The sequence below is a fragment of the Nothoprocta perdicaria genome, unplaced genomic scaffold (genome assembly GCF_003342845.1).
Source record: "Nothoprocta perdicaria isolate Ctin4 unplaced genomic scaffold, notPer1 scaffold_124, whole genome shotgun sequence".
In the NCBI taxonomy this organism is placed as follows: Eukaryota; Metazoa; Chordata; class Aves; order Tinamiformes; family Tinamidae; genus Nothoprocta; species Nothoprocta perdicaria.
In genome coordinates, this window is record NW_020454361.1 from 1 (window position 1) to 13,889 (window position 13,889).

At 53.1% G+C, this 13,889-nt stretch overlaps 2 protein-coding genes across 2 annotated transcripts; both read left to right on the forward strand.

The window, feature by feature from the left end:
- Nucleotides 1–2,608: 2,608 nt before the first annotated feature.
- TRMT2B (tRNA methyltransferase 2 homolog B) lies at nt 2,609–7,711 on the forward strand. Its single transcript, XM_026054618.1, has 12 exons — nt 2,609–2,670; nt 2,781–2,835; nt 3,235–3,354; nt 3,538–3,637; nt 3,854–3,924; nt 4,442–4,588; nt 5,104–5,198; nt 5,731–5,945; nt 6,034–6,135; nt 6,548–6,667; nt 7,134–7,233; nt 7,475–7,711. Exons 1-12 carry the CDS (start codon nt 2,609–2,611, stop codon nt 7,599–7,601), a joined length of 1,314 nt encoding a protein of 437 aa, XP_025910403.1. The 3' UTR covers nt 7,602–7,711.
- A 976-nt stretch (nt 7,712–8,687) lies between these two features.
- TMEM35A (transmembrane protein 35A) lies at nt 8,688–12,076 on the forward strand. The gene is made up of 2 exons (XM_026054652.1): nt 8,688–8,952; nt 11,617–12,076. The coding sequence occupies exons 1-2, from the start codon at nt 8,833–8,835 to the stop codon at nt 12,001–12,003; spliced, it is 507 nt and encodes a 168-aa protein (XP_025910437.1). The 5' UTR covers nt 8,688–8,832; the 3' UTR covers nt 12,004–12,076.
- Nucleotides 12,077–13,889: the final 1,813 nt, after the last annotated feature.

A 13,889-nucleotide genomic window follows, 5' to 3' on the forward strand; every position in this document is an offset into this window, starting at 1 on the left:
GCGCCCCGCGAGGCGGCGGCCGCGGCGCTGCTGCCCGCCGAGCTCTTCGTGCTGCTGCAGTCGGCTGTGCTCGCGTGCCAGGAGAAGGACGTGGCGGCGCTGCGGGCGCTGCAGGCCGCGCTCTGGCCGCTGCTCAGCGCCGAGCAGAACCACCTGCTGCACCTGGTGCTGCAGGAGATGAGCAGCCCCGCGGGGCAGGGGCTGTGAGCGGCCGCGGGGACGCGGGGCGCGCGGGAGGAGAGGCCGGCGCGGGAGCCGCCAGGAGCCCCTGCGGAGCCGTTGCTGCTGCGGACGCCTTCCCTGCTGCCCTTGTGTCCTCCGGCTATGTCCTCCACCCTCGCTCGGCCTCGGGCCTTGTTGGTGCCGGGCGAAGCCGTCACAGTTTTGGACATCACATCCTGGAGCAAGCGGCAGGCCCAGCAGTACCTGGTGGGTTACCCCATCAGAGCYGTTTACGTCTTGGTTGAGTTCTCAAGTGCTCGAGGAGTCTCCACTTCTGTAGCAGTTATCTCGATGAGCAGCGGAATGAAGGGGTAAATGCTCTGAAATCCCAGCAAAGGACATTCCTCCCAGGACACCATTTTCAGCCGTAAAATTGAGGCCAGAAGGTCTGCACTGATTCCAGGAACATCCGAGGCAGCAATTAGAGCATAAATGTTTCATTTGGAACACGCTCACTCAACTTTGAAGATTTGCTTTTTGCGTCCTTATGAGGGTGATGCATTGAAACCGCTTTGGAAAGGTTTTCACAGGAGCGATCCTCGATTCCTTGTTGCACCTGGTGCTTTATGTGCCAGTGCTCAAGATGCTGCGGCCTTTGCTCTGGAGAGGGTGTTTTGGCCGGCACTTGCTGAGCAGCAGAAATGTTTTCAAGGCAAAAGTGTTGACGTTTCTGAACATCTATGGGCAAAGTCACCTTGAAACGGAAAGGTTCCAAATGGCTCCAAGGTGAATCGTGCTTTCGACAGTATCTATGGTGATTTTGTCAATAAAAGGCAGAAAAATTGCTGGCTCATAGACTGGTAATTCAACTTGTGTGTGTGTTTTGCTTTCCCTGTTTGGAGTGCTGTTAGGCGTGAGCTGATGTGTCTAAGGGGCTGGATAGCAAATCCCCGTGCAATAAGAAACCCTGGGGATCTCCCAGTTGCAGGACATGGAGATGGGGATGAAATGTCTTGGAGGGACCCCTTGCTTTCCATGCTATAGATCAGATGCTAAACTTGGAAGGAGCCGTCCTTAAAATGCAGATGGGCTGAGCTGCCCTTGTGCATTCCCCACATTGTTAGTGGTCCCAGAAGCRTGCTTGCTTCTTGCTGCTTGTCCAATCTGTCTTTTAAATAATACAATTTTGTTTTATATCTAAGCCAGTATCATTAATGAGCAGCAATTTGGGGAGCTGGGCACCTCCACTTCCTCGTATAGATTTAAGATACATTGAGCTAACAGGAAACCTGKTGGCAGCTCTGCTGTAGGTCCTGGGCCCGTGATGTCCCCCTCAATTGCAGCATGGTGCTGAAGTGCTTCTGCATCCATTAGCTTCCAGGTGGGCAGAGGTGTCGGGAAAGGGACCTGGAGACTATGAGAGAGGGGTGCTTTTCCTAGCACTGAGTGGAAATTGCTGGATGGCCTGGGGGTTTGGGGCTCCCTATGAAGCCAGAGTGCTGTGAAGCAGGGTGAGTGTGCAAATTTGTGCAAATGTGTGCAAACATACCTGCATGCTGGGTGCTGTATGCACCCGCTGCTGGGCTGAAGGAGAAACCCCCCTGAAACCCCRATGCCCCTTGAGTCCGTCCTTGCAGCTCACTACAGCCGTCCACAAGATACTTGCTATATAAACCGCAACATCTGTCAGTTTATACTCAGTTTTATTATTTATTCTCTATTTTATTGTTCTCTATTTTGTTTTAGTTGCTAAATGCTTAATTTGGCATTTGATGTGATTTTATATACAAATTAGTGATGAACTGTGAACAACAAGTAAATAATAAAAAGCCCTAAGAACCATTTTTATCCTGCCCTTGTTAGTTAAAACTATATTAAACTTCTTAAAATGCTGTTATGTGGTGGCTATCCAAAAAAAAAAAAAAAAAAAAAAAAAAAAGGTCAAATGAAAATAAAATAAAAATAAGAATAAAAAATAAGAATAAGAATAAATGAATCTCTCTATAGAAGCTGTAATGACGACATTGGGGGCTCCTTCTCGGGGAGCGCGGATTAGCGGTAACCGGCCCGCGGCTGCTGCCGCTCCCGCGCGCCGCGGAGGGGCCGGCGGCGGCGGCGGCGGCGGCTCCGGGACCGGCCCCGGGGGCGGATCCCGGGCACGTCTCGCGGTGCGAGAGCTGCGGCCGCGGGGGACGGACGTTCCCGACGCGGAGCGGAACGCGGGGCGCGCGGGGCAGCGTTTGCGGCAGGGGAAAAAGAACGTTTTGCAGCGGCGCGGAGCGGCCGGCGCCCGCGCTGCGCCCCGCGCTTTGCAGCCCCGCGTGCCGCTGTCCCCGCTGTCCCCGCCGCTGTCCCCGCCGCGCTGGCGCTGGCCCTGCGGCGCGGGCTGGGGCTCGTGCCCCGCTGTCCTCCCCGGCGAGGAGCGGGGACGAGCCGCGGGGCGAAGATGAGGGAGAGGAGAAAGGCCTGGGAGGGGTTGGATCCCGCTGGGATCTCCTGGGAAGAGAGGTAGGGCGGGATAGGGATGGGACCCCCGTGCCGTGGGTGGCACTGCAGGACTGGGTGGCACGGGGCGGTGCTGGCAGCACCGGGCACCGCCACTGGGTCGCTCTTTCCAGGCTGGCCGATGTGGCCACTCCGCTGTGGAGGCTTCCATACGCAGAGCAGCTGCAGGTAAGGACGAGATCCCCCAGGATCTTGTGTCCCGGCTGTCCTCTGCAAGCTCTGCCGTTGAGTCCTGCAGCCTGTTCAGGCCCCCCTTGCTGCTGCTTTAATTCTGAAGGACGGAGAGGGCTGAGGGATCCTATGGGTGGCCTCTGCAGTGACCACCAGCACCATTTCTTGTTCAGTGGTCCTATCCAGCACAGGGCAGTGGAGAGCGGTGACTTAAGGGCCTCTGATGGGATCCAGAGACCTCCCTGGACCCTGGGGACACGGGCCGGGTTTCACCACAGTTGCTCTGAGTGGCGGCTGTGGGGGACAGGCCGAGTTCGCCAGGGCCATGCAAGCCGGGTGACCCCCTGCTGTCCCGTGGTCCCATGGGAGCATTCCCGGCTTAGGCCTCCTCCACAGGTGAAATACCAAACCCAGGAGAAGATACTGCAGACGCTGACATCTCGCCTGGAGGAAGCGGGCACAGAAATGCACAAACCTGGGGGGCTCTGCTGTCCTCTGCGCCCCATCATCCCTTCAGTGAGTGCCTTTCCGTTGTTTATTTTGTTTTGTTTTGTTTTGTTTTGTTTTATTTTATTTTATTTTATTTTATTTTATTTTATTTTATTTTATTTTATTTTATTTTATTTTATTTTATTTTATTTTATATTTTATTATTTTTAATCCAAAACTTTTACTTTTCCTTATTTTTTTTTGGTGCAGCCCGTCATTAACGGCTACCGAAACAAATCCTCCTTCTCGGTGAACCAAGGCCCGGATGGGAACCCCAAAACTGTGGGCTTGTACGTGGGCACTGGCAGAGGTGGGTGCGGGAGCGAGGGCAGCAGTCAATGAGACAGCGGCTCATCCTCACTGCGGGGATGCAGCTTCCCACCGATACGGGAGCTCCCGATTGGAGCTGGGAATGCTGTATCCAAGCCAGCCCGGCTGCTCCGAGCCCGCAGCGCTCACCTGTAGTTGGGAAAACACTTGCTTTGCCCTGCGAGGGAACATTCAACATCTCCGTGTCTCTCTCCAGCGAGGAATATTGTTTGTGTGAGAGCTGACCGCATGGAGAACATACCCACAAAACACAAACAAGTAGCCCAGGTAATAATAAAAAAGGAAAAATAGAAAAATAATCTCTGTCCTGGTAGGAGGAGGCTGCRGCGGGGTTGGGTTGGGGGAAGGCTGCTGCGGGGCCTCCAACTCTCGTTTCATGTTGTGAACATTTCCACTTGAGTGTTTTTGGAGAGTTGAAAGTTAGTGCGAGAACCTCTAAACCGTCCTAACCGAGAGGCAATGAAATCCTGCAAATCCATTGAAACACATGAAAGCCATGAATGGGAATGATGGAAGTGCCTTGCTTCCCACTAACTAGATTTGGGCAGAGTGTTCGCGCCACGTGTGGCAAGGAAACGGGAATCTCAGAATCCCAGAAGGGTTGAGGTTGGGAGGGACCTCTYGAGATCAGCTAGTCCAAGCCCCCTGCTCGAGCAGGGACACCCAGAGCACGGGGCACAGGGTGGCATCCAGGCGGGTATGGAAGACCTCCAGAGAAGGAGAAGGGAAAAGGCGGCAGCGGCGGYGGGACGGCCGTGTCCCAGCGCATGTCCCCTCTCCACAGAGCTACGAGCAGTTCCTGCGGCTCTCCCCGCTCCAGCCCTGCCTCCTGTTCCACCGCGGCGGGCACTGGCGGGAGCTCGTCGTTCGCACCGGCCGCCGCGGCGACACCATGGCCATCGTCACCTTCCACCCCCAGCAGCTGGGCCAGGTGGGTCCGCGGGCGCGCGGGGACCCGGCAGCAGGGACAYGGGCTTGGGGACGTCCTGCTGCCACCGTGTCCCGCTGCACGGCACCTTCCGGGGAAGATGAGGGAGGTGAAGATGGAGTCAAGACTTCTGAGGGGTCCCTGCAGTGCCAGGGTGCTACGCACCTGRAGTCACCTTCACTTCAGCTGCGTGAAAAGCCCCTGATGGGCAGTGTTGTACCCACAGACCTATGGACAGATGCAGTATTTATTGAGATTTGTGAGTAGCAGAGTCCCTAGGTGACATCTGGCACAGAGGAAATAATGCCAGGACCTACCCTAGATCCATAAAGAGTCAGAGATGATGCTCAAGTGTCACCGTGTTCATGCCATGCTCGGCCACATGTGGGGTTTGTGGCAGTGCGGGGCTATGAGGAGGCTTCCAGGGCAGCACCGCAGCTCCTGGCTGGGTGCACAGCTGGGGAGAGGGCTCTGAGCAGATTCCCTGGACTCAATTTTCCCTTCCTTGCTCTTGACAGGAGGCGCTGGCTGCTCAGAAAGCATCGCTGAAGGACTTCTTCACTAGCGGACCTGGAGCAGTCTGTGCCTTGACTTCACTTTATTTCCAGGAGAGGTGAATAGGTTGATGTTTCTAAAGCTCGCAGGGTGCTGCAGGATGGAGGAAGGACCCATGGAAGACGGAAAGCAAAGCTTTATCCTTTTTTCTTGTCCATCTCTGATCRTACTCAAGTTGTACAGTTCAGGGAGTGCTTCAAGGCAATGACGGATGCTTGGATGGCTTGTTTGCCAACATGGCTTTGAGATGGCCTCATCTTTTCTTTATCATGAAGTACTCAAAATAATTTAATACCCTCTGGCTTTACCTTATGGGAGTTTTGAGCCTAGGGAACTGAAGAAAAAGTGTCTTTCCACTTTCCATGTCTTTTCCAAGACACTAAATCAAGCTAGCGGCTGAACTGGGAATCCTAGGATCCTTGATCCTTGACTCCTAGGAGTCATTTTGACCCTGCTGTTGAATTTTAGGTTGTGCAAGTCACAGATCCCTTACCATTAAAATATCCCCAGGAAATAAAAGCAGGCTTAATTGGTGATGAGGGGCTTCAGAACTTCTTTGCAGTAATCCTCTGCCTGCGTTGGCCGCGCAGCACGATGACCCGCTGTTCCCACGAGCAGTCGCCCTACCAGCTCCTTTTCGGAGAGCAGCACATCTTCGAGGAGCTGCTCGGCCTGAAGTTCCGCATCTCCCCGGACGCCTTTTTCCAAGTGAAYACACGTGGAGCAGAGGTGCTGTACCGGGAGGTCGGGAAGCTGAGCCAGGCTGATGGAGACACCGTCCTCCTCGATGTCTGCTGTGGCACGGGTGAGCAGCAGCAGAACCCTCCCCGGTCTCCACATCCTTGTTGCTTCAGTTTGGAGCTCTGCAATGTTCTTGTGTCCTTCACTTCCAGGCACAATTGGCCTCTCTCTGGCTCGCCAAGTGTCCAGGGTTATTGGGATTGAGATAGTGGAGAAGGCAGTGGAGGACGCCAGGTGGAACGCAGCCTTCAACGGTGAGTTTGGACTCGCTGCTGCGGGAAGTTTCAAACAGATTTTTGGAAAATACAAAGCAAAAGTGGAGAAGGGCTCCTAAGAACTATGTGCAATGCCCAAAATGGGAGGTGCTTCGTGCTGCAGCTGCCCCCATCTCCTTGCTTGCATATGGAGTGCCCCTTCCATCCCTGCGTTACTGATGTGATGTCAAAGACTGGAGCTGGGTGGTCATGTAGGGAACACGCGGTGTGGGACAGCATGGAGAATGACCCGGGTGGGACGGTCAGTGCTGGTGCGGGTAGCGTTTTTGTAAAAGACTTGCAGTCCTCAAAGCAACACCGTGCAGTGAGGAGATACTGGGAGGTTTGCTTTGCTGGCGGTTGCGGCTTTCCGGCTCTCCGTGCACCGTGTGTTTGCTGTCCGGCCACGCAGGGATTGCGAACTGCGAGTTCCACGCGGGGAAGGCCGAGGCGGTGCTGCCGCGGCTGCTGTCGGCGTGGGAGCACGAGCGGCCCCTCGTCGCCGTCGTGAACCCGGCCCGGGCCGGGCTCCGTAAGACAACACGCTACTCATTCCCGGTCTTAAAAAAGAGAGTTTTGAATGAGAACGTWGAGTTCTTTGCTGGGAAGCCCTGGGTGGGACAGGGCGTGCAGATGTGGCCACACAAGTGCATTGGGAAGGTTTATGTGCCTGTTTCACTTAACAAATCTTCTCTAATCCTTCGTTCTCCTGGGAAACAAGGGACATTGTCAATCCCATTGTCAGTGGGAGCCACGTCCTTGCCTTGCTAAGACCCCCACCTGAGACAGGGCCTGGCACAACAGGCAGGACCCCCCTTTCCCTTCACTTCTCTCAGCCCAGTGAAGTTCCATGCAAGGGATCTGTGACTGTCCCTTCTGGAGAAGCTGCTGCCAGGGGGGCCGTGGCACTGGCCAAGCTTGGTGCCCTTCCAACCTTAATCATTCTGTGATTCTATGATTCTGTGATTCCCTATGATTCTCTGATTCTGCTCCTGCAGATCACAGGGTCGTGCGAGCCATCCGAAACTGCAGGGCCATCCGGAGGCTGCTCTACGTCTCCTGCAAGCCGGAGGGTGAAGCCATGAGGAACTTCCTCGAGTGAGCACCCTACCCTCCTTTCCAGCAGGGATTGACCACCACCCCGGGGGCTTCTCCCAGGCCCTCAGGGCTGGCTTGGGATGCAGTCTAGGGGCTTGCAAGCCTTACATCAGTCTCAGCCGCAGACTCTGATGGATGTTGGCCAAACCTAGCGCATCCCTGCCCTATTGCCCCACCGTGCAGCCGTAAAGCTGCTGCTTTGGGTCCCCAACACGTCCCTGGAGCGCGGCGCTGCCCGCAGGTTGTGCTGCCCACCGGACGCGCAGAGGAAGCTGATGGGAGAGCCCTTCATCCCCGCGCTGGCCGTTCCCTTCGACATGTTCCCGCACACRGATCACTGCGAGCTGCTGCTGCTGCTCACGCGCTGACGAGCCGCCAAGGCCGCCCCTCGGCCTCCCCGAGCGCTCTGAAAACCTCCTTAAATTTATTGCCTTGAAATGTGTATAGAAGTAAATAAATCTTTATTTTTTTTCTGTTATCTTGGGTTGCTGGACTACACTGTTCTGGGTAGGAACACTCAGTTTTCTGTGGGGGAAAAGATTCTTGGCATCTCTTCACCGTCCCTTCCTCTCCCCCCATCTTTTCTTCAGCTGCTGGTCAAAGCAGCTCGGAAAACTCCTAACTTTCTCCTTGATTTTGTGGATTTTCACCACCAGCATGTGAATATGAAGCACTAAAATTCCCACTGTTCTCTTATACTGTTGTTAGCTCTCTGCTCGCTTCAAGGTGGTTTTGGTATTTTCAAAGTCRACAGTGAACCTTCTACGAGGGAACTTTAGGAACTAGAAATCCCTGTGTTTCTTGGGGAGAAAGTGATCCATTTTGAGGAAAATATTTCCTAAATAAACTTCAATAGCTGTATTGCCTTCGGGGTTAATCATGGTCACATAGCCAAAACAGTAGTAAGAATCCACATAGGCAGCTGAGACACTGAATTTGAGTCAGAAAGAGGAATTTCCTACCCRATTTAGGTGACTAAAGGGTTAATAAACTACAGGGACAACTGCCTGCGCTAAGGGCTACAATTCCAGCTATTTTCCACAGATTTTTGACTCCAGTGCAAAGAAACCCTAATCCTGGAAAAAAMCAGCTGCCACCAGTGAGTTCTCAGATGGGGCAAGCTTAACATATATGGGCTCAGTGCTCAGACCGCTACAGCCAGCAGCAGCTGGACTGAAAAAAGAGGTGATATCCTGCATATTAGCCACTAGCAAAACTCTTTGTGTCCGTAATTCCCCCTTTTTGCTCTGCAGCCGGTTGCTTTGGGGCCAAATGTCCCTGTTTTCCACGAGTGCTGTGCGCTCGGCCGCCGTCCCGGAGCCGGCTCCGTGCGAGCGATTCATGGAGCGCGCGGACGGGCAGAGGACGCTCTGAGCATGACAGGGGTGGGCATTCCCGTCACGCGGCCCGCGCCGGCTCCGCTCGCATGGCTGCGGGGCGTTAGGACCCGGAGGCTGCGGAGCGCCGGAGGCCCCTGTCCCGCTGTCACCCGCGCCTGCCGCGACCTTGTTCCTCCTCTCCTTCAATGGTGACGGAGCCGCTGCCGCCCGGGCGGGCAGCCGCGGCGAGGCCTCGCTAGGAGCGCTTCCCGGCGCATCCATGGCATCCCCCAGGACCATCACCATCGTGGCGCTCTCGGTGGCCCTGGGGCTCTTCTTTGTCTTTATGGGGACCATCAAGCTGACGCCGCGGCTCAGCAGAGATGCCTACAACGAGATGGTGAGTGCGGCGCTGCGGGAGACGCTGCAAGGGGGATACGGAGCAGCAAGGGAGCCTGGAGCACCGGGAGRGAGAGGGAACGGGGGTCTCACAAACCCCTCCGCCTCCTTATCCGGCAGATCCAGAGGGAAATGCAGCAGGGAGAACCCCCCGGCAGCCTTTGCTTGGGCTCTGCCGGAGCCTGTTTACGGAGAAACCTCCCCTGGAGAAGGACAGCGCAGGGGAGGAGGGATGGAGGTGCCTGCATAAACGTCTGGAAATGAGGGCTCTGCAAAGCCAAATGTGAGGGAGGGCATAGCGGGGACACAGAGCGGATCCTGGGGCTGCTGGGGGAATACCAACGACCTGGGAAAACAAAAGGAAAAGGCGCTATCTGCCTGCTTTGGGAGCCGCAGCATTGTTCTCAAAATTATCCGTGCTTTAAAGCAGGGATAATGAACCGTCCTTGCCTCACCGGCCTGTGTGGGGATTAATTTCTGGCCGTGAAATGCTTTGAGATTCTTAGCTGGAGGAGGAAGACATTATGAAGTTGCATTGTTGTTCTTCCCTTCGCCCGGAGACTGCAGCCTCTCCTTCCTCTTGCAAAGGGCGAGCAGAGGAAGGAGCCGTCGCTCCGGGCATTTTGCAGCTGGTCCCAGGGCCCAGCCTTCCGCAGAGCATTCCCTGCTGTGGGAACAGGCAGGATGAGGCTCTGTCCTCTGCATTTCCCTCCTTGCTTCTCCCTCCTGACCCCGTTTTTGCCATGGGTATTGCAATGGCTAAAAGGGGCTTGTGTTATTTCTTGGGCCCCCCTAAGAAGCGGTGATGGAAGTTTCCAGCACGTTCTGCTCTCTGCCATCTGTGCTGCTACCTGCCCGGCTGCTTTTCCTGCGCTCTCAAATGACATCCGAGCTGCGGGGTTTAACCCAGACGAGAGCACCTCGAAGCACCAAGACACAACCGGGCAGCAAGAAGTGCAGTTAAAATGTCCTGAAAATAAAGCTGTTAAGCTGTTGCTCCATAAATAATAATAAGGAAAAAAGCACCACAACTTGAGAAAAATCCTTGCAAAATCTCCGTTATGTTTTCCTTCTCTGAGAGTCTCTTCCTACTTCTTTTTCCCCCAAAAAATCAGGCGTACAGGTAGGAATTATCCCCATTTTTGCAAAAGGGAAAGCAGAGGCTCTCAGAAGCAGTATCATACCTAATACCCTGTATTGCAACACGGTGCTGGCTCATCAGGTTCTGCTGCTTTTTGCTGTGCTGCTCACTAGGGTGGTCCATAAGGTAATGGAGACGTGAGGGAGAACTTGATCTTGCTGATCAATAAACCCAGCTCTTGCTCCAGGCAAGCACAGACCCGCTGTTCCCCACTTGCAACATCAAATGTGCATTTGTTTTCATGCAGAAAGAAAAAGGCACATTAGTTTCTGTATTAAAATATTGGAAATAACAGCGTGCAGCAGGGCACGGTACTATTGAGTTTCATTTTAAGCTGCATTTTATACAACAGGTTTAAAAAGATGGGTTTTTTTGAGATGAGGTTTTGCTCCCTGGGGGGTTAAGGTGTATTCTTAAAATACATAACCGGGAGTAGAAGTGTCATGGATGTTGGGTTATTTAGCAACAAGAATGCTGCACATTTTGGCTTTGGCAGCATGTGAAGGAAGCAGCAAAATTCACCAAAAATTGGGGAAGTTTTGGGTGCCCATGATGCGTGTTTGCACAAGGAGAGCTGAGGCGGGTGCAGGCTCTGCGTAGCGCGCGTGAGATCTGCGCTGCCTGCACCTGAGATGGGAGCTCCCGTTTCTCTCTCCTGATGAGGCAGCGGGGAACACAGCAGCAACAACATCCGCAGGAATAGCACATTCTGGTGCGAATGGAAATAATATCATTACCTTTAGAACAAGAAAGAGAATCAAATATCTGGCTGAAGACAAAAAGCCTCCAGTACTTAATGTTCAGATGCAACAATCTGAACGTATATAAAGAAAGAGGTTGTTTTCCCTGTAAGAATAAGGAGTCTGTCTAAAGAGGTTGTCTTTTAACCACACTGCTTCTAAATCCAGCAGAAACCAGCCAGGAGGATGGCAAAAGACAGGTTGCTTTTAGCAGGGAAAGGAGAGACTGCAAAGCTGTGTGAGCACTGGAGTGAGTTTGGTGAATCTCCACTTTGATGCCTAGTCCCACGCTTAGATGGTCCTGGGATATTCCAGGCTGCTTTGAGGTGGGGACTTGTGGTTTTGCTCTGGCCTTTGGCTTGGCAGGGACTTGGTGCACTATTCCATTAGGGATGCTGCTTTGGGGAGAGTATTTTTTTAATAAGCTGGTTCTACATTGTTAATTTTAGCAATGGTAACTTTAGGGGAAGGTGTACCCTTGGGCTGGTCCTAGCTCGGGAGATGGGTCCTATCCTGAAGAGCTGTTTTCCAGCTAAGAGACCACGTAGAAAGCTGGGAGATGCATCCAGCTTGGAGAAACTGATCTCCACAAAAAGGGGGAACTGCAAGCTAATGGACAGTGGGAATATCCTTCCAACAGGAGCTTTAAGGATACAGGCTGGAGATGAGGCCAGAGGAGTCTGCAACGACCAAAGCACAATTAAATTGCATTGCAGATCACTCTATGCCCCTGAAAGCCTCATCCCTTGCTCACATTACGGTGCTCTACGCTGTTTCGTTCCAGAAACGAGCCTACAAAAGCTACGTGCGGGCCCTTCCCATGCTGAAGAAGATGGGAGTCAGCTCCATCCTCCTCCGCAAGAGCATCGGGGCCCTGGAGGTGGCCTGTGGCATCGTCATGACTCTGGTGCCCGGCCGCCCCAAGGACGTGGCCAACTTCTTGCTGCTCCTCCTCGTGCTGGCCGTGCTCTTCTTCCACCAGCTCGTGGGGGACCCGCTCAAGCGCTACGCCCACGCCCTGGTCTTCGGGATCCTGCTCACTTGCCGCCTGCTCATCGCCCGCCAGCCCGAGGAGCAGCCGCYGGACAAGAGGGTCCTCTCGGTGAAYGGCGACGAGCAGCCGCCGGCCCACGAGGCAGCTGCCGAGAAAGGCAAGATGAAGGTATCCTAGTCGAGCGCGTTGGAGGAACACGGACCCATGAGGCAGCTCCTAAAGCACCCAGATCCTTCTTTTATTTTTATTTTTTTTTAATTTACCTATTTATGTTTTTTTTTTTTTTTTTTTTTTTTGGCTGTCTAAATAAAGTTGCACGTGGGGTCTGAGAGACACAGGGTATGTCTATGCTGTAGTTGTGCTTCTGCTGCTCCCTTGTATGGTAGAAAACCACAATAAAAACCAGCGAGCCTGGAGGCAGCCTGGCCGGAGGAGCCCCGGCCTCAACGGGAGCTGCAAAACCAGCCTGAGAACATGGAAACACCCGGGCGGTTAGTGAGTGCTRCTGGAGGGGAGCACTCAGTCCCTGTCAGGCAGCTTAAACCCAGTCTAAAGTTGTGACTTAGCTGCAGCTGCTGTGTAGGACATAAGCAGGGTGTCCAGGGCACGCGTCCCTCGCTGGCTTGTGCAACCACCCCGCTGAGCTGTCCCATACACGTTTCTTTCACATAGGCAAGGGGAAATGGTCTTGCTGAGCAWAAATAGGAGTCTTTGTGTTGGAGGCAGGGATCCTTAGTCTCTGCTGCCTCCGTGACCAGTCCTGCTTCTCCAGGGAAAACACACAATGCCACTATTTGCCTTTCCCTGGATTTCTACTCTTTGCAGAGGCTCTAAACCTGGGGCATTGCCCTGGCAAGAGCAACAGTTTTACCCCGCTTCACATGAGCCACTGACACCCCTCTCAGCAGACAGCAAAGACTCTGGTCAGAAGATGCGGAGAACTGCCCAAAGAACAGATTTTAACCCCATAATAAACCCCCAAATCCCCATATGTGTGCCTGCTGCTGGCAAAAAGCATCATGCTCCCTATTTCCTTACAGGGGTGGAAAATATCCCCCTTTTCACTACTGCAACTTTATAATCTTGTTGGTTATTGCCCATAGCTAAGGGGCTGAACCTGCCCGGGTACCTCGTTGCGCATCCCACCGTCCTGCCACAAGAGCCCGAATCCCTGTGTGCTGTATCCGAAATCTTACCGAGTGTCATGACAAGTGTGTTTTAAGCTCTGTTTGTTTCCTCGATGTTTGTCTGTTTTCATTTTTTTTCCCCTTATTTTCTTAATTATTCACGAGAATAAACTTTTTGAAATTTAGAGGAAAATGTCTCCACCGTAGCATATATATATTTTTTTTCCCTAAGAGAGGTATGTCTGAAAATAGTTTTCATGGGCTCAAATCTAAATGGCTGGAATGGTTTAGGGGAAATCCATTGAGAAGGACAAAATAATGCAAGGTGGAAACCACGTGAACATTTCTAGACCGAGCATTAGCTAAAGACATATGAGAGATGTTTAAGACATAAAAAGACATAAATGTCTTATTCAGTACAATGTGTCAGTGAATAAAAGAACTCCCAGCCCCAAAATRTTGATATTATATTTCCATGAAATTGATAGATGTTCACACGCAGATGTTCACACCTGATCCTCCAGTTTTCCTCTTATACGAGGCTGCTGCTGAAACAGATGCCCAAATATCCTGCAAAATCCCTCTCCAAGAGCCCCGAGCGCTGGTTGTCCCCATTCTCAGCCCGGAGGAACCTCCTTGGGAGCCCATTGCTGCCTTCACAGACCRCCTCAAGGTCACCCCAACCCCCCACACCACCTCCTACGCTCCCTGGAAGGCCAGAATGAAGTTAATAGCCACTTATTAATTCACAAATGAGATAAGAACACCTCGATAACCGGACACAACCACCAAGCAGCAGCCYGGCTGCTCCGAGGCCCTGTCTCGTGGCGGGAGCTCTGTATTTATCTATATTGGATTGACCTCCCTCCTTGCCCCTCAGCATTAGGCGGCTATTTCGGGACACCACGCACCAGCTTGGCTGTCTGGAAGCGATAA